Source organism: Coturnix japonica, chromosome 5 (genome assembly GCF_001577835.2).
Source record: "Coturnix japonica isolate 7356 chromosome 5, Coturnix japonica 2.1, whole genome shotgun sequence".
NCBI lineage: Eukaryota > Metazoa > Chordata > Aves > Galliformes > Phasianidae > Coturnix > Coturnix japonica.
This window is the reverse complement of record NC_029520.1, coordinates 32,839,759-32,858,372: the sequence shown is the minus strand read 5'-3', so window position 1 is coordinate 32,858,372 and position 18,614 is coordinate 32,839,759. Positions and strand designations below refer to the sequence as shown.

The window sequence follows — 18,614 nt, the reverse complement described above, 5'->3', positions numbered from 1 at the left end:
TTTTGAAAGGGCTTCTCTAAGGAGAATAGATTTACCAATCAGAAATTTAAAAATGTAAGTCAATCTCTTCTGCTTCTCCCCATCATAGGACTGAGTTCTGTTCTGTTCTATACCTGGTACTTAAATCAACAAGAATATACTACTTTTTGTTTTCATAAATTGAAAGGTGAATTTGAATTCTGTGTTTAATTTCTACCTAAGGTGTATATATTTGTATTTTTCATGTGATATATTGTTGCTACAACACTATTTTTTTTAAGGCTGACTGTTAATACTCCTGGAGCTTTGGATTTCTTCTTCCTTTAGATATGATGAAGTGGATTTAAAGATGAGTGATGGATGGTGTTTGGTGTGATCACAGTAAATGACGTTTGTGTCATTTCTGTAGATGACAGATGTTGATTCATGGTATCTCTGTCCTCAGAAAGGTCTGATCTTTTTGTCATTACTCAAGTGGCTTAATCAAAGAATTTAAAATGTATTATCATCATTATACCATGAAAAGTGGTGGCTTATAGCATTATGTTGATGTATAGTGATGAGCAATTGGAAAAAAATTTACTTTGAAATAGCAAACTTTCAGTGCTGAAAAATACATCCACAAAAACATCTGTGTTCCAGATCCTTTACAGAATATACAAGCTTTCAGAAATTCCTCAGACGTAGCTTGCCAACTCAGTGTCTAGGAATTGGCCAGGTCCTAAGAGCTGTTTATTGCGTGTTCACATACAATTTGGTTTTCCGTACTTTTTTTTAATATACTTCATCAATTCATTGCATGTCATTTATGACATTGTTTCCATAGAACTGTTGATATGTGTGCCTTAACATGGTTGTCATGGTAACTGTGGAAAGTATTACCTATATTTGGTATTAATTAGTATTGGTTGGTGGGTTTGTGTCTCTTAATATGTTCAGCATAGTAACTGTGAAAAGCATTAACTAGCTTTAATATTAGATATTATTAGCTGTTAGGTTACATACCATCACTTGGTAGGCTTACTAACCATTGGTTGATTGGGCATTGATATTAAAAGAGTGGATTTGTTAAGTAGTCATTGGAATTGTTTTTCTACCTGACTTGGATTATTATACTCAGTGCTTTGTATAGTACTTCAAAAATTAATCTGGGGCATGAGGACTTCTTTAAAAGCTGTTGGTTTGGAGTGAGATTAGAAAAAAAAAATACTACAAACTTCTTTGGCCTGAGGGAAGTCAATTGATTCAATAGGCAACAGAAAATAAATAGATAAGTAAACTTGAAAAACTGGCCACCATCTCTATGTCTTAAAAAGTACTGGAAAAAAAAATGTCATGTTAATGCTTTAGGTATTCAACCTATTATCATATTTGTGGTCAAGAAAGAATTTCCCTCAGATAAGAATGGTAAGGACCAGTAGGAGTTTTCTATAACACAGACATGTTCTCTGAACTAGGAATATTTGAAAATTGAAGCCAGTTTGTTTTTGTAATAGAACAGAATTGAAGATGTTGAGGGTTGTCCTTGGTGTCTCCCACTATTTTCCTCTGGCATATTTCAGCTATGGCTCTGCAAGCTTTCAAGTTTGTTGTGAACTGAAGAGGGTGGGGACAGGAGGATTTTATTGTCTGTGGTTAAATAGCATTTATGGAGACCTCTCCAGGCTTGATGACTCTTGTGGAAGACAGAACTTACTGAGCAAATAAAAAGAGGACTCAGCGTGGTGTAAATAGTATTTCTGAAGAGGGGGAAGAGTAGGAACAGAAAAGCCATTTTTCAGAGGCACACTAAAAACAGAAATCTGTTTCAAAAACTGAAGCTGATAATCAAAGTCTCCCACATGTCCAGGAACATAATGGTGTTGGTGAACAAGACTTCTTAACTGATCTGCTTGAAATTAATTTTTATTTCTCTATGACTGTCTAATATATTGGACCTGTGCTGTTAATTTTGTATGAACTGTGATGAAATTCAGTTTAGTGTGGGTGTTTGGGGAACAAGAATACTTGAGACTTCTGTTGAATACGTTAAGAATTCAAACCCTACACTTGTGTATTGACTCTCCTTTTGCTAACACAGTCAGCCATTCAGAAACAGGGAATTTCATAACCAGTATCAGTTTATGAATATCTCTATTCCTGCAAGGCTGCAGTTCATTTCACTGCGCTGTAGAATATTTGGTGGACATTTTTTTACCATGTGTGGAGTTGATATGTAGATCTGTGCTTATGTATACTTGAGGAATATTCACAGTGTTGTGTTGTAGACCTTTGTAGTGAAAATGGATCGTGGTAAACTCTTGATTAAACTAGTTGTGTGTTGATTTGAAAGCATGTGGCATGTGAAGAGTGGCACTGAAATGGGCCATCCTACTTCCAAGGAGGGTTTATCTGTCCTTTGAGTTGGCACTTTTGCTAAATGTAGACCTGACTGAAAAAAAATCTGCTGTCATTTGTAATCAGCGGAGATATTCATTCCTCTTCATGTAACCTGATTGCAGCTTTTCCTTTATTGCTCTAGTCTGTTAATCACAATGCGGCAATGGGTAGCATGTGTGAATAGTATAATGGTTGCATGGATACAGGAAATTCTGCTCATCTCCTTTTTATAGTCTGCTCCAACTTGTGTGTTCTGAAGTAACTTCCTGACACTGAAATACTCAGTCGTTCACTTTGCTGTTTCTGATGTTATTTTGACACTTCTGGTAGCAAATTTAAATACCTTAAAAGATTTGATTTTGTTAATGATTTGTAAAGGTTTCATCTGCTCTGTTTTTATTCTTTGCTCAGAATACTATAATAACTTTTCAGTGTTTTAGTATTTTAAGATTTAAAATTTACTTTGTGTATCAGCAGCCATCACGCAGGCATGGCAGATGTCTTGCTTTGACTTGATGCTTGCCATTTTCATTACTATAGCTGCATGAAGAGAGAAATGCTGTTATGGATTGAGCTTCTTTTGTTAATTTGCGGAATTTGCTTTAGTTTTTCCTTCAAGAGTTCTTCAACCCCTCACTGTCTTTCAGTGATCTTACTTTTGTTTAACAGTACCCCTTCACCAATAGGCAGCATGTATGCACACAGTAACAGATGACACACTCAAAATACTTGCATTGTCATGCTAATGAAACAGCAGTACCCCTTTTCCATCTGTGTGTTTCTTATTGCATTTGTCATTGCATTAGGAAGTGAATTCATATCTCCTGAATACACACCAACTGCATGTATGCCAGAAATACTGCTAAGATTATAACTGCAGGTGTAGTAATGGTACTGGATGTTAAGAACAACCATTCTCACTGTGGTGTAGAATAAGAAGTCCATTGTATAGGAGGTAATTGAATATTTTTTATTTACTGATTTCTATGAAAATTTCTGATAGGATTGTTTTTATTAATGACTTCAATATCAGAGCACTTTGTTACATTCTGAATTTAAAAGCTAAAGTGTAGGAAATTGATCAAAATATTTTGAGATATATGTATCATGTGTATATAAAATATATTGACATATACTTGAATCTTTGGAATGAGATTTGTCTGCAGCTCAGGTACTATAATGCTTGCTTTCTTTTGCAACATTCCCCCCCGTAAGGATGCTATCAAAAATGTAGCGGCTGTGTATTTTACCTAATGCAAAGAATTCATCAGTTATTTTTCTGCCTTACTAAATGGTAGAACAAATCATGATTGAAAGGATTCAAGTACTTGTTTTGTTATAAAAATTGGAAACTTTATATCTGTTCATCTTTTTTGACGTTGTATTCCTAAACAGTCACTACTTGATGTATTGCATCTAGCCTTCTTAGACAGCTGTCTTCCAGATTAAAGATATTGACTTCATGTGATATCTGACAAGAGAATCACTACTTTACAAATAAAATAGTATGTTTGAGGGGGTTCTTAAAAGTTCCTTCTGAAAGCACAGAAGGAGCTTTCTTGCTTGATGTGAAGTACTCAGATGCCCCCAACAAAGGGTTTATTTGAAACAGAAGCTTATTTATTTGTTATGTCTGCTTGATAGGTACAAGACAGGTACCTATCAAGGTACAAAACAGAATTTCAGACACCAGGAAGTTTTTATTTAAAAAAAAAAAAAAGTCTAATTACTAATGACATACAGTGAGCAAAGAGCTTGTTTCACATTATCTGGCCATATTTACTTAAGCATATATTTGACCTACTTTTTCACAGAAGGATTTGTGAAGGTTTTGGAGGTTTCTTACTAATATAGAAACTTAGATATTAGAGCTAGAAGGCACTTACTTGGATCAGGTTATTTTTTGTTTGTTTTTTGTTTTTTTTCTGTATACTTTGTAGATATTACTTAATATACTTCACGACAAGTAATTGGAGATTTCAAGATTTCAGTGAATATTTATCCCACCCTGAGTCATACTTGTTTGGTATAAGTTCAAATAAGAGTCATGGATGAGTTCATCATATAACTCTTGCTGTCTCTTTCCGGAGAAAATAGTTATTTCTAGAATCTATTCTACTGTTTAGCAGTGGAATTTTTTTTCAAGTTCAAACAAGAGTCGCAAGATAAAGAAAATTATATTCAGTATTTCCTTTGACATGCTCGGTTTTTCAGTTTTCCTAAGTCCTAGTTCTTCTGACAATTCTTTTGATCTTCTTAATTCAAAAGGTAGTTAATTAAAGGCACACATAGAACAGTAAAACTGGGGGTTTCCCAGGAATCTGTAAGTATCAGATTGTTTTTGTAGACTGTTCGGTTATTTCAGTTTCAAGGAATAGGATAACAGGTTCTCTTTGCATTCAAAGACTTAAATATAAAAGGAAAGTTCATCTATTTGTAGAGTCATACGTGTGTTTGTGTGTGTGTGACAATTTGTAGATATGTAATGATAGATTTTTTATACCATTTTTATGGATTTTTTTCTGTGAACAAATGCATTTAATTAATGTTGTTTGTTTTTTTTTTTCATTTGATGCCACAAGCATATGTGAACAAGAAGAAACTGTTGTAAGAAAAATGCCAGAAGTATCCGCGGGATTTGATTTCTTGTAAACCATGAATAGTGAAAGTACTCAGAATGGTAAATAACTAATGAAAAAAGGCAAAACAAGCTGTCATAAGTAAATGTTGTGTTTAAGAATGTTTATATTCAGATTTATTGCTGTAGTGTGTTACACTGAAAATTGGTGCAGTTTGAATATCTCCCATAAAGAAACTGCATATGTAATGGCAGTGTAACATGAACCATACAAAGTAACTTTTGTATGGGTAATAAAATCAGATTGAAGTTTTCCCCATCAAGAATGGACCAAATGAAAAACCAGTGAAGATTCCAAAGCATAAGATATTTATGTTGCTTAAGTATTGTTAGAATCCTATCGTAGGAATACCTTACCTGACTATATATATAATGTTGCACAGTAAATGAGGCAAGTATTGATTGACATATGCTGCTTAAATCGATCACCTTGACAGCCAGAATTACAGTAATCTGTCAGTGTTAATGACTGTCTTTCAAGCTTTGATACCTCTCCTTCGCTCGTCTTGTCTTGCCTCTCTTCTATTTGAAGTGCATTTTCTTGCAACCTTTGGTTTTGTCAGGGTAGGTACTTTTGTAGTGTTTTTTGTCCCCTGAGTCCAATTTATTGGCTTGATCGTGCAATTAGACTTAAAATGCAACGCCAGGGAGCAAAAGTGTTCTGAGTAACAATTGGACCTCGGGGGTAGTGCAAGCCTGTTCTCAGCTGTCATTTATTAGTTACCTGTTGAAAGAATAGGACTGTTTTGCTACGAATAATTCCAAAGCATCACTTTAAATGCCTTTATTTTAGCCACTAGAGACAACTGATTGAACCATCATTTGTGATAGGTTTTTAAACTCTTGCCTTAGTTTTTGTCATGTAGACACTTCAAATAACCGCTGGAGTGATACTTGCAAATGTGTGTACGAAGCTGCTGTTCCTACTGCATTTTCAGGTAGACACACATCATTTCATTTGGTTTTCTTCATTGCTCCTTTTCTTTCTGAATAATGTATTTCTAGAACTAGCAGTAAATTGAGATCAAAAGCTTGAGAGCACTGCTTCTGTGTTGCAGTGTAGTGTATTTTCATGCATAGACACCATGACTTTTTTTTTTCTTTTTTTTTTTTTTTTCAAAACATGCAATGCTTTTCTTTAACAGCAGTTCTGGATTTGTATATGTTAAGGTAAACATATTTTCTTTAGTAATTTTACTGCTTCTGCTCCCACAGAACCTGCCATCTCTACTCCAGTAGTAATTCTGTCTCTTCTTCTTATGGGCTGTTAGCAGAACCTAGCTAGGAAGGATACTAGCAATGCCTGTTATAGAGCTATAGCTGAAGCACTTGAGTTTAAGGGTAAAAACTGTTGTTGTCATCACATCAAGGTGTCATAATTTGGTTTTGAATTAGTAGCATCCTTATTATTTATTCTTCCCGAGACTCTCTTGAAAGTAGTAAAAGAACAAAATATAAAATAGTACAAAACTGATTCATCCCACTAACACAGCGTTCTGCTAATAATTGTAAAGAGTGTTCTGTTGATGGAGACAGTTTGAGGGGGATTTGGATATTTTTGTATTGTTCAGGAAAAAACATAGGTTTTTTTACATCAGCATTCTTTCATTAATTGAATTTAGCCATCTGAAGGCGAGATCTACTGTTTTCTGTTACTTTAAAAAAGAAAAATTAAAAAGAAAAGGCTTGATTTTTGTATAAAATGTGTGTAGGCTTATTTGGGAGGTATTATGATTTAGAATAAAAGGATGTCAGTGGGCTACCATGAAAGGCAGTGAAGTGCTTTCGCAGCCTGCTAGAACTTCTGTATTTAGATCTATGAGTACAGATGGCTTGAGGGAGGGAAGTTCTTTGTTACTGTGTCTTTTTAAGGTAGGAAATTTGGGGTGTATTATAAATTGAAAATTAGTAGATCACTCTATTGTCATAAAATGCATTTTAAAGGTCTGCATATCCTTCTTTAAAAAAAAAAAAAAAAAAAAGGAAAAAAAAAAGGCTTATATTCCTTAAACTGGAATAGAAAAGATAAAGTAGTTCAATCAGATGAGGAGTAATTGCTTTGTACATAACACAAAATGGCAGGGTTTTTTGTTAATACCTACTTAACCTTATTAATAAATTAAACATTTTGGATAACAAAAGCCTATTGTTAAAATGTTAAGACTCTTGCCCTCTTAAGGTGTTAAAATTCATACAGATTCCTTCGATAGCTCTCAGATGTCTGAGAATAAAAGGAGGGAAGATGAAACATTTTATTTCTGATATTTCTAGAATTTAAAATAAAGAATTAAAAACAATAAACAAACAAAAAAAACACCAACATTATTTAAACCCCGTTTCTTATTTTCCTAAAGAGTGCATTGTTCGCTGATGTAATCCTTTTCTGGTAATAAATTCAGCCATAATAACAGAAATTGCTGGAAAGTTTTGTATGCTAAAACTCTGAGAGCTTGATCTATAAAAGAGCAAGTATGTAGCATTGCCTGTGATTGATTCTCTTGTTTAAATTGGTGGGAAATGTGGAAGATTATTGGTAACAAGCAAAGCTGACAAATGCTAGTGTCTGTGAGATAAAATGTTTTAGGGTGAGCTGAATAAGGTAGTGACAAACTGTTCCTCCATCAGTCTATATATGATAATCAAGACAGTTGGGGCATAGTTGTAGTGCCAACAGTGGGATTAGACGATGATATGTACCAAATAAAAAACAAGGAGATAATAGAAACAAGCTCATTGGTTGTCTTTGTTCTCAAAAAGTCTCCAACAAGTCTGTTGTCTTTTATTGAGTAAAGCTTTTTATATAATACCTTTAAATATGTGAAAATGTCTAGCTGGAATATACTCCATGTAACTATATTCACTAAATAAAGTGGTCAAAATTTAAAAAACATAAAATAAAAATAAAGGATGTTTGTATATAATGTATTCTGGATGTGCCACAGATTTAGTAGGGAAAAAAAACAAAAAAAAAAAACACCCCACAATGTAATAAACCAGCATAAAGCAAGGATTAAAAGTTAGTATTACAGTAATTGGAATTACCATATGGTATTCCAAAGAACATGAGTCCTAATCATGGCCTGGCCAATCATAGTAATCACAGTATACTTTCTAGACATTAGAAAAAATAGTGTAATTGCTGATTAGCTGCACCTGAATAGATCTTTTGGTCACAAATGTATCTATTTCCTTCAGAATGCTTCTCATTCTAAACACAGAAGAATGAAGGGTATTAGAAAATCTTTTAATTTCTGCTTGCCGAACCATAGTTACCACCCATCTGTTCATGCCAATTGTGGAAAAAGGTCAGTTTTCAGCAAAGCCATGTATTTCACAGAAGGTATGTGAACTGAAATTTCACAGGGGACATGATGGTTCCTGATTCTTAGTGATAAACCTTTGGGGCCAGCAGGGTTGGCATATGGTTCAGCATGATATGAAGGCTTGGGTTCCCTGGCTTCACTTCTTTGGCGTTGAACTGATAAAACCTGGCTCTTAAGTATTGTTTCGCTGGACACCAATCATGGGCAGCAGGAACTGCCCATTTAACTCTCTGTGGGAAGGAAGCCCAGACTGCATTCACAATAGTACCATTGTAGTGTTGCAAACTGCTCTCAACAGCTTGACAGCACTAGGGAGGAGGGAGAAGGGGCTGATTTACTAATTGCTATTCAAAATAAAGGAAGAGGGATGTAACTGAAAATTCTTTTTTGTTTTCATCATTTGAATGAAAGATGCCTTTGACAGACTTCTAGTTCTAAAAATTGCAGAAGACTTTGCTGCCATCCAAAGAGACTTACAAGTAGGTTATCTTGTATCTTCACTGCAGCAGCCTAGGGTAAAGATAAACATTCTCTAGGTAGTTGTAATGATCATTTAAGTGTAGATTGGAATTAGAGACAAAATTTCTCATTTGAGAGTTGTCTCTCTTACTCTTTAGTGTGGAACTGCAAATTAATGTCTGCATCTGTACTCTTTTTACTGGGCAATATTTAATATTATTTTATATCTTTAATTTTTGCAAGGTCTTTATGAAAGACATTTTCATAACTGTTTCTCTCATCATCTATATATGCTGAGAGTACTTAAGATAGAAATTTAAACTTTTCAGTATATGAGAACAGTGGACTTGAGCATTCATGCAAGTACTTGAAGCAGAGCCAGTTTTGCTTTTTTATATTTACATGCATGAACCTTGATTGCTGGATTTTAAACCAATGCAGTTCTAAGTGTCAGAATAGGGATAGCCCCTCTCCCCAGATCTGGAGTCAGTGCATGTGGTAGCACTTCTCTTTGCCCTGTATATTATTTGTAGGCTGAAGCAGTGGTTGAAATGGCTGAACATCTCTCTCTAGCACGTTTGGGACAACATTCTTAATAAACTTCAGCCCTTTGGCTGGTCGTGTCGTTGCTTCTCCTGCCACTCGTCTGTATCACAGCAGTGCCACTTTGGAAGCACTTTGTGAGCCATTCTGTCTGCCTCAGGGAGCCTGCTTCCAAAGGAGTCCTGAAGCTGGGTATCTGTGATGGTCTGTGAAATAATTAACACAACACACCGTCAAGTTTCATCGATTCTTGTCTGGACAATGTTAGTAAGACAAAATCCTCCCTGGAAGGTGAAATGGAAATTCTGCCTACATGAGAGCTGCAGCACTGTACCTTCACTGTTTTATTTTCACCCCCATAGGCTGTTACCACAATATAGGCTACTGGGGATGTTTGTAAATGCTGTAATTAGTCTTCTGACTATATCACAAGTAAATTTAATGAGGAATCTGCTGCAGTCTTGAGGTATTTTTCCTTCCGATACTGTTAGTCATTTGATCATACTATTGTTCATGCTGAATTGCAGTTCAGGATTTGTAATTTTTGTACACAGCAAATGGTAGCAAAACCAAGACTTTCTTCTACATGTTTGTGTTAATCTGCTGCTGCTATATTTCAAACAGATAATTCATTGAATGCCCATTCTTCCTCTTACTGCAGAGAAGATTATATTTAAGTCAAGATTAATGGATAGATTCTGATGTTAAAACCCAGTCTCTGAGCCTGACGTTCCCTAGAGGCATATAGTGCATTAGTTTAAGCCAATATGCTGCTTATCATAGATGCTATGACACTGTCTTGAATGACAGTTTACTGTACTTTGTTACTGCTTACTCTGGTAATAAAATCACTATACTGTGTTCTTGATAATTACAATATTAAATAGAAACTTAATTTGATTACTGCGCATTTAGATACAGATAGTTCTTAAGTAATTGCCCGCTGTAAAATTTCTGATATTCATTTTTTCCTCTCATGAGGTGTGTTCTGTCAAAGTTTAATACTTAGTTCAGTCACCTTAGCTGAAAAAGTGTTGAAAAAAAGATCGCAGTGGGATTTTCAGTAAAAGGCAGAATCTTTTATCTTTGATTTTTTTCACTTGAACCTTGTTGTTTTAAGATCATTCCTTAAGATGCTTTCATTTGCCCAAGTCCTTAGAGTAAAATAGCTTTAAGGCTATACAGAGTAGAAGAATTCAATAAAGATTATTAATTCAGAATTTTTCATCTTACCTTGGAAATTGCTTGAAATCGGAGCATCAGTGATGTCATTTTTTTTTTTGCATAAGAGTCCATTCAGTTTAAATAGTGTAATCTCAAAATATTTTGATATGGTTGTCTTAAAATGATAACTTTTTATATAGTTTGAGTCAAGAGAATATTTATACTGGATGCAAAATTTATGTTAAGTCCATTACACTTGCAGTTTAATTCTACACATTGTTATGTGCCTTTTCTAAAGGAGCTTGGTACAAAGTGGTTACATTTTTCATTTCATAATTGAGTGTTTTAAGTGGTTAAGCATGGTCCAAATTTTATCTAATTCCAGTTTGTGTTAATGGTGCTACACTCACACTGCTTTAGCACCTGTTATGGATTTTGAGTCATCTGGCAGCCCGTGGGACTTAGATAAAGAAGTACCAGGTGTCCTGCCTGTCTCTTAATTGAGACGCAATGTAAACAATATAGACTTGGCAATATGGTTACAGGAATGGATTAAAGCCTCGCTTTGTCTGCTCTGATGAATCACAGCTTTTTCTTCACAGAAGATGTTATAAACCACTGAAGAATTTAGTTAGCTTTAAGATCTGATGGAACAAGATAAAAAAATAAACAATGCATCAAGAATGTTCCTAGAAGGACAGTACTGGGTTTTCCGAAGAAAATGTAAGCATCAATCACAATTTCTTGCAGTAATTTAGCAATTTTGCAAGTGCTTAAATGGTAAAAATAAAAATTCTTATATAAATCTAGATAAAGTCAGTGCCATTCAATATATAATGTGGTGGTAAACTAGGCAGAAAGCAATACACTGACTCAGAAGCACTCAGTGGCTGTAACTTTGCCCAGCCTGTGCTTGCCCTTTTCATCATTTAACTATAGTATATCTATACTGGAATTAATCACCTTTAACTGTAAAATTAGTACTTTTTTAAAAGCTTCTAAGTGGAGGGGAAAAAAAAAAGTTATAATTCACCCCCAAATTTTCAATTCATTAAAGTATGTTGAACTTTTTAGTAGCATAATAAATAACGTAGTTTTGATTATATTCATTTAAAGAATTATGCGAGTATATGCATTAAAAACAATTTTCAAAATCTGGAATGATGAGATTAATTTGTATGGATTTATCTATTATTCATTTCTATATTCTCATCTTGAAGGCATATACCTCAGAAATTGCATCACAGAACCCTTTGGCAGTTACAGTTTGTGTTGAAAAAGATTTTCATTAAGGATTAAGATACTGCATTTTATGTTTACTTAAATTCTGTAGTCCATTTGTTACTTACTTTTAATATTGATTTAGTTTATTAGCAAGATATCTACTTTACTTAGTCGCTTGTCATATGAATGCATTACTTCTTAAAATTAGTGGGTTTGGATAATCAGCACTGAGTCCCTTCCACAGTTTTAAGATATCTTCATGAAAGGCAACTTAGAACTTTAAAAATATTACAGTGGGTCCTCTGAGTTTTATTTTCTGTTTTATGAGTAAGGAAATAGATTGTTATGTTTTACAAAAGCGCTGTCACTAATACAGAGAATATGATTTCTCTGGGGGGAAAAATCACCTTAGAAAACTGTAAAATTATTCACCTTTTCAATAGCATCAAGCATTGTAATTTATTTTTTTTTTCCTTCCCTTTAACCTGAAAATCTTGCATTGGATATGAGAGGCATATACTGAATTCTGCTTTATAAATCATCAGTGATGTGGATAAACTCCAATTGCGTATGCAGACACTGCTTTCATTTGCAGCATATCTGTGTAAACAGATGCACAGAGCAAAATATTTATGTGCCAATTTTCAATATTGGTAGTATTTAAGAAACAGCAAAGAACCCAGGCTGACTATGAGAAATAAGTTGACTTGAGTTAATAGAAGTTACAGTTGAGAAAAAGAATCTTTATGTACCATGCAAAATAGATGCAGAATCACTGAAATGCATTAAGTAGGTGCTACTTCTACAGTTGCTTTTCAAAGTAGAACAGAACTTTAACTGTTCTTCTCAGTGAGGCCAGTTGATACTGATCACCCACCTACATACAAAATGCAGCTGGTTGCAGGGCTTCCAACACCAGATCAATAGCATCCCAACTTACATCCTTAATTCTAGGAGCCAACAAAGCGTACAAATTGTTGTGACTCGGTATGAGTTCATCTGATTTGACAACCACCAAACGATCTCTTCCTTTCATAGTGAGATTTCACAGAAAAAAAAACACACACACAAAAACATTTCCATTTCTGAAAGTATGATGGTTGGGTTTTGTCAAATTCTACTAAGCTTAGGTTTTAACCTTGGTTTCAACCTGTGCTTGTATGATATTGTACTGTATCTTTTTCTGGAGAAAGCTGTCCTTTACTTTTTTTGTGTCAGAAATTGTAATTTACAAGGAAAAATCTGCCGAATAAATTTTCTGCTTTTTTCATTATAAATATATCAGATTGTAGCAATTAATTCTGCAGGGTTCGAACACCTTTTCAGACCCAGGAATCTAGAAGGTTAAAATCCTACCAATGTCTACCATTTATTGTACTTCAATGTTTTCTCTCTCTTTTATATATATATTTTCCCCTTTGGTCTTTAATATTGTGGGAGCTTTTTTGATTGTTGACAATATAGCACCGTTATTTTTCCTTACAAAGAAGTGAGTTTCTAAATTTGATGACGGGGTAGGTATAAACAAAAAGGTGCCATCTTACATAGCTTTTCTTGAAACCTCATTCATCTCTTTTATACATTGTGCATGCAATCAAATAGAAGCGGCCTCTTATAGGTGTCCACTGAGCCTACAAACAAGTATCTCTGGGTGGAAGACTTTCATTTTCCTGTTAATAATGGAGCAGTGCTTTGGCTACTGCTTGTCTAAATTGTTTTTCAAATGCCTGGCTTTTACTCTTCACAATCATATCAATATATATTGACTTCTTAGATGATTTTGCTAACAATTGAAACTGCCAGGGATGCAGCTGTACATGTATTTCTAACAATAGTTTGTAATTTAACTTGAAAAAGGTCCATCGTGCTATTTAGAAATGCATTCTCTGGCTTTTGTTCTAAAAGGTATTTCTAGGCAATCATCAGAAGATTCTCTTTTTCATAGCAATGGAATCAAAGGCTCTCAGATTCTACATACCGTCAGTGTTGTGATCGCATGTACATTGTGACACCAATATGCTTTTTTATTGTGATAAGCATATCACAAATGGTTGTGCATATATATGTATATCAGAAGGGAAGATTTATTAATATAACTTTCATAAAGGTGCTTGATATTGTGATTTTTATTGTCTGTCTGAATAAGACACAGAGATAGGAAAAAAAGATAATACATTTTCTTGTGCCTCTTGCTCATGCTGCTTTCTACCTGTTGAGCAGAGGTAGGTGTTTCTTTACTCGTCTTACTTGTAAGGCAGCAGTTCATAGAGTTTTGAAAGTATGCTTACTGGGTTGGTTTCCAAACAAATACAACAGAAGGTAACTCAGTACTTACATCAGTCATCTAGGAAATGAGAGACTGGTTTCCAATTTCGAGGCAGCATCTACTGCCTCTTACAAGAATGTCATTCCAGCCATTGGAGCTGAGGACATTTTGTAATATGGAAGGAGATGAGGATGGTGTATGAAGATGCATGGAAGAAAAATATTTTACTTGTGTTATCATGACATATGTATAGCCATAGATAGTGTATAAATGTGACCATAGATGTGTCTCGTTAAACCGTTGCACAGACTAGGCAAATGCTGTTTGTATCCTCACAGTTAAAAAGCTAAGTATAAAAATGAAGACACAAGATGAGGGAGGATGCAAAACACAAGGATATGTGAAACAGTAGTGAGAAGTATGAATAGCTGTGTGACCTGCACGCCAACAGATTACATAAGCCTTCTAAGATGTTGTCTTAGTAGTTTTGATCAAGTTGATCAAGTAGTTATTGACTGTAAAGTTAAAATAAGTAACCTGCATTTCTGTGAGGAAATAGCAGATTGAAAGTGATACCTGAAGAGAATGCCCTGTCAATGCCCTGTGGCTCTGAGCAGCCAGGTGTAGTGGTTGGCAACCTTGCACGTAGCAGGGGGATTGAAACTAGGTGAACATTGCGGTCCTTTTCAACCCAGGCCATTTTATTATTCAAAGTGGGATGTCCTGAAAGTAGGCTCTGCAGTTCTGAGTATACAAAAATTTACATAAATTGTAATGCAGATGAAATGTTAGTTGCAGTGACTGCAACCTGAATGACCTGTAAGGGCACAATTTCTGGATTGTTTGTTGTTGTTATATTCATTGTATATTGCAGGAGTACAACTTCTGAAAAAGTATAATGAAATAATTTCATCAGATCTTTGGATGGTTTATTGTGCTTTTTGTGTTGTTATATATCTGCCAGTTTTTAGCCAGCAGATTTGAGTCTATCTTTTATCTGTTATCTTTTTTGCCAGTAAGCTTCTTCAGAAGCAGAAAGCTTATGGCACAGTTAGTTTGAGTTTAGTCACAAACTGATTCTTTCTCTGCTGGTTTGTCTGTGTGTCCATCCCATTCCATCTTAATTGGGATGCCAGTGGCAACATCCACTCACAGCAAGAATGTAGCTTGCATTTCCACTGTTATTACTAGCCATTGAGTTTGTGTGTGCCACTCAATTTATAGGTGCTAATAACTCTTCCCTAGAGAGCAGCATTTTAAAGAAAGAAATGCCTAGCCTAACAGAAGTAATGCAGAAATTAACCTCCAAGGGATTATGGTCACTCTTTGCAGATAAGTAGCATTCAAGTGAAGTGTAGAACTGGATTATCTCAGTCACACACACATAAAAATGATGTTTTAAAATGCTAGAATGTTCTTGAAGTACTTGCAAGTAGAAGGTGTAAGTGTCCAAACCTCAGCTACTCATTTTGTAACAGAGGAGCTGTTCTGAGGAGATTGTATCATTTCTTAGTGCAGTTTTTGGACTTAGCTTTCGCATCAGATATATGGGTTGGTTTTTTTTTTTGGTTTTTTTTTTAAGCAGAATTCTGTTTTTGACACAGTGCAGATAGTTTTGAGGATTGCTAAGACGAGAAGCAACCTGGCAGCTGAATTACCTTTCTCTGGGTGTGCTAAGTGTGCATTTGAATTGGTCTTTTAGAACTGATATAAGCGTGTCCTCTCCACTGAGTAACAAAAACATCATTATCCTCCTCAGTCAGCGTCTGTGTCAAGACTTCTTTATTTGGTTAGGAGATGGGTACAAAGACTGAAGAATGAGAAAGTCCTCGTTGCATTCAAAGTGGTAACTTTCCTTCATTTCGGCCTTATTTGTGTATAAGCTTTGGGTATAATAGGGTAACCTGAAAGATTTTCTTCAGAGACCTCTGAAAGTAGTGCATTTGAAAAGGAGGTAGGTGTCTCCACCCTACTTTACCATGAAACATTTTACCCATTCAAGCAGACTTTTAAAAACAGCTTGTTTTGATAGCAGCCTGTTCTCCTGTGGGCCTTCAGCCTTTGCTTCCTGGCAGCACCTTTGGTGCGAAAAGAGAGTGATCAATTGGGAGACTATCAGTGCCAGCATGCATAGAGTGATAAGTTAACACACCACTGGGAATTTCTAGGGCCCACCAAGATACTTCACTTCTAATGTGCTAACAAGCTCATTTTTCTACCTCTTGCCTCTTCAGTTATTTTTTTTTCTCAGAAGAGCTTAGAAGTTGAGTGCATCAGGCATAATGAAAAGCTCTGTAGGAGGGAGAAGCAATAACCCCATTTTTCCCTTTTCAGCCAAATAGAAAATTAGTTTCTGGTAATACACAAAGGCCAGTATATTTTGTGCAAGGGGCACTGCTGTGAATCAAAGGACTCTATTAACTGCAGAAAATTCAGCAGCTGTGAATCTCCCCCAATGAAAAAAAGTGCTTTTCAACAAGTTGTGAGATACGTAGTATTATTTAGACTTCAACCATCAGTTTCATCCTCTACCACTTATACGTAGCCTCTTAAAAAATGTGCTATATTACTCTTCTCTCTTAAGGCTTGACACTGTGTTTATCCCCCAACCTAAGACTCTTTACAGTAGGAGATTTTTGTATTTTCTCTTGTCCCATTGCTTTTATTACAGCTTCTCCAGATTGAGAATTCTTCTGGGTTTCAGCTCTGTCTGGATCCAGAAGACAAAAATTGGAACACAAATTTTAAAGGTAAAATTGTTTTGCAACCAAGCTGTGGTCTAAGGAAACAACACTAAGACGATCATATTCAGTAGGAAGTTGTTTTCAGATAATACATTCTCTCTGCATTCCTACATATTAGATGTACTGCAAAATATATAGTAAATATTGTACATAGGAAAAGTTCTGTAATAGCTGAGCTCTAGTTTTCATAGATATAATGAAGGGTATTGTTTCTAGTGGTAATGTAGGGCTGAAAATTTTGTCATGATAACTGAAAACAGTTATATAAAATGTTAGCACTTGTTACTAAAAACTTTAGTCACTTCTAGTGCAGTTTAATTTACTAAAATACGTGTGCAAGATACAGAGATTAATATTATCCCTGTTTCACAGACAAAATTGAATCAAAAAGGAAGTTTCCTCACTCCCTCTCCTGCTCCAAAAGAGCAGCAAACCTGAAGTCAGAACTCACAACCTTTGCAAAACATTCTGAGTACATTCCTCCACAGAATGCTGATTTGGATTTTATTGTGCATATTTTTTGTTTGGTTGATTTGGTTTCGGGGCTGGGGGAATTGAGGGTTTTTTGGGAGGAGTTTGCTAGGCAGCATGTATGTATCTGTGAGGTGAACACGGTTTTACTATCAATAGAGAAAATACAGAAACAAAATATGCACAATCATAAATGTCAGGAAAAAAATTTGATCGCATTGTGGTTATGTAAGGTAACTTGGGAAATTCTCCCTCATTCAGCATATTGAGTCCAGCTGGAGGACTTTGAAAGTTGTCAGAGAAAAGGTTAACTGATTTCTCAGTTCGGGAACTGTACGACATGAAGTCAGCATGGTAGTTTTTCTTGATAATTGTATGTTGCTGCCTGCTGCTCTACATTTTGACAGCCATTTCCATAGTTGCTTTCATGAACAGCAGAAATATTCTCTCTTTTTCTCGCTCTCCCTGTGCTAACAGCACAATCAGGCCTGCTGGAACAAGCAGCCTGGAGAGGGTTCTTCAAAAGCAGCAACACTTCAAGACACTGCTCTCTTGTCAATAGTATCAGAGAGGGAGAACATGGTGAAAAGGAAGAAGTACAGCATTTTGCTGTCAGTGCCCTGCCAGCACCCTGTTAGCCAGTATTTAGGGGTCTTGCAGATTCTTTACAAATAGTCTTGCATGTTTTAACAGCATAATCGATGAGGTGTTTTTCCCAATACCCAAATTAAACTTGGTATTTATCTTAGCTGCGTGTGTGTTTAGGGATTATGGAAAGAGTTTGTCAAAGCAAAGTGCAAAATAAATTATTTTGTTAATGCTCATGTTACTTTTGACACTGTCTTCTTGAAAATGTAGGGTTTTTAATTTGATTATAACCAGAGCGTAGCCAAAGCATTCTGTTTAGAGAGAACATTTAAACTGCTGTAGTTTGAAAAGATTTTCAGAAAGTATTCTGTGAAGCTTGAAAAGGGGATAATGGAACGATCAGGTTCACATTGATTATATTTGTCTTGCAGTTTCTATTATTACAGTGCTTCAGATAATCTTATTTTTAATTCCTATAAGTATGTACATCGTTGAAATGCATATTTACCAGTAAGAGCTCTGAATTACTAGGCGCTGATATTTAGCAATTACAGTACATGATATAAATTGTTCCTTAATTCTCGACTAAACCAGCTATGAGGAGAGAGCACGATACCTGCAAACAATTGTTCAGCATCACCTAGAACCTACAACTTTTGAGGATTTTGCTGCTCAGGTTTTCTGTCCAGCACCTTACCACCATTTGCCCTCAGATGCAGGTAAGAAGAACAGTGAAGAACTGTGTTCTTATACAATCTTACATCAAATGCAGTATCCTTACTTATAAAGAATGAACATTCAAACCTTTTCATATCATTAATGGTTTCCGTTAATCT

The 18,614-nt window shown here is 35.3% G+C and overlaps 1 protein-coding gene across 1 annotated transcript in view; it reads left to right on the top strand.

The window, feature by feature from the left end:
• RALGAPA1 (Ral GTPase activating protein catalytic subunit alpha 1) overlaps window positions 1–18,614 on the top strand; it is a 106,999-nt gene that overhangs the window by 78,964 nt on the left and 9,421 nt on the right. Inside the window, 1 exon segment of the mRNA XM_032445110.1 lies at window positions 18,373–18,497. Within this exon segment, the coding sequence (XP_032301001.1) occupies window positions 18,373–18,497 (125 nt within the window).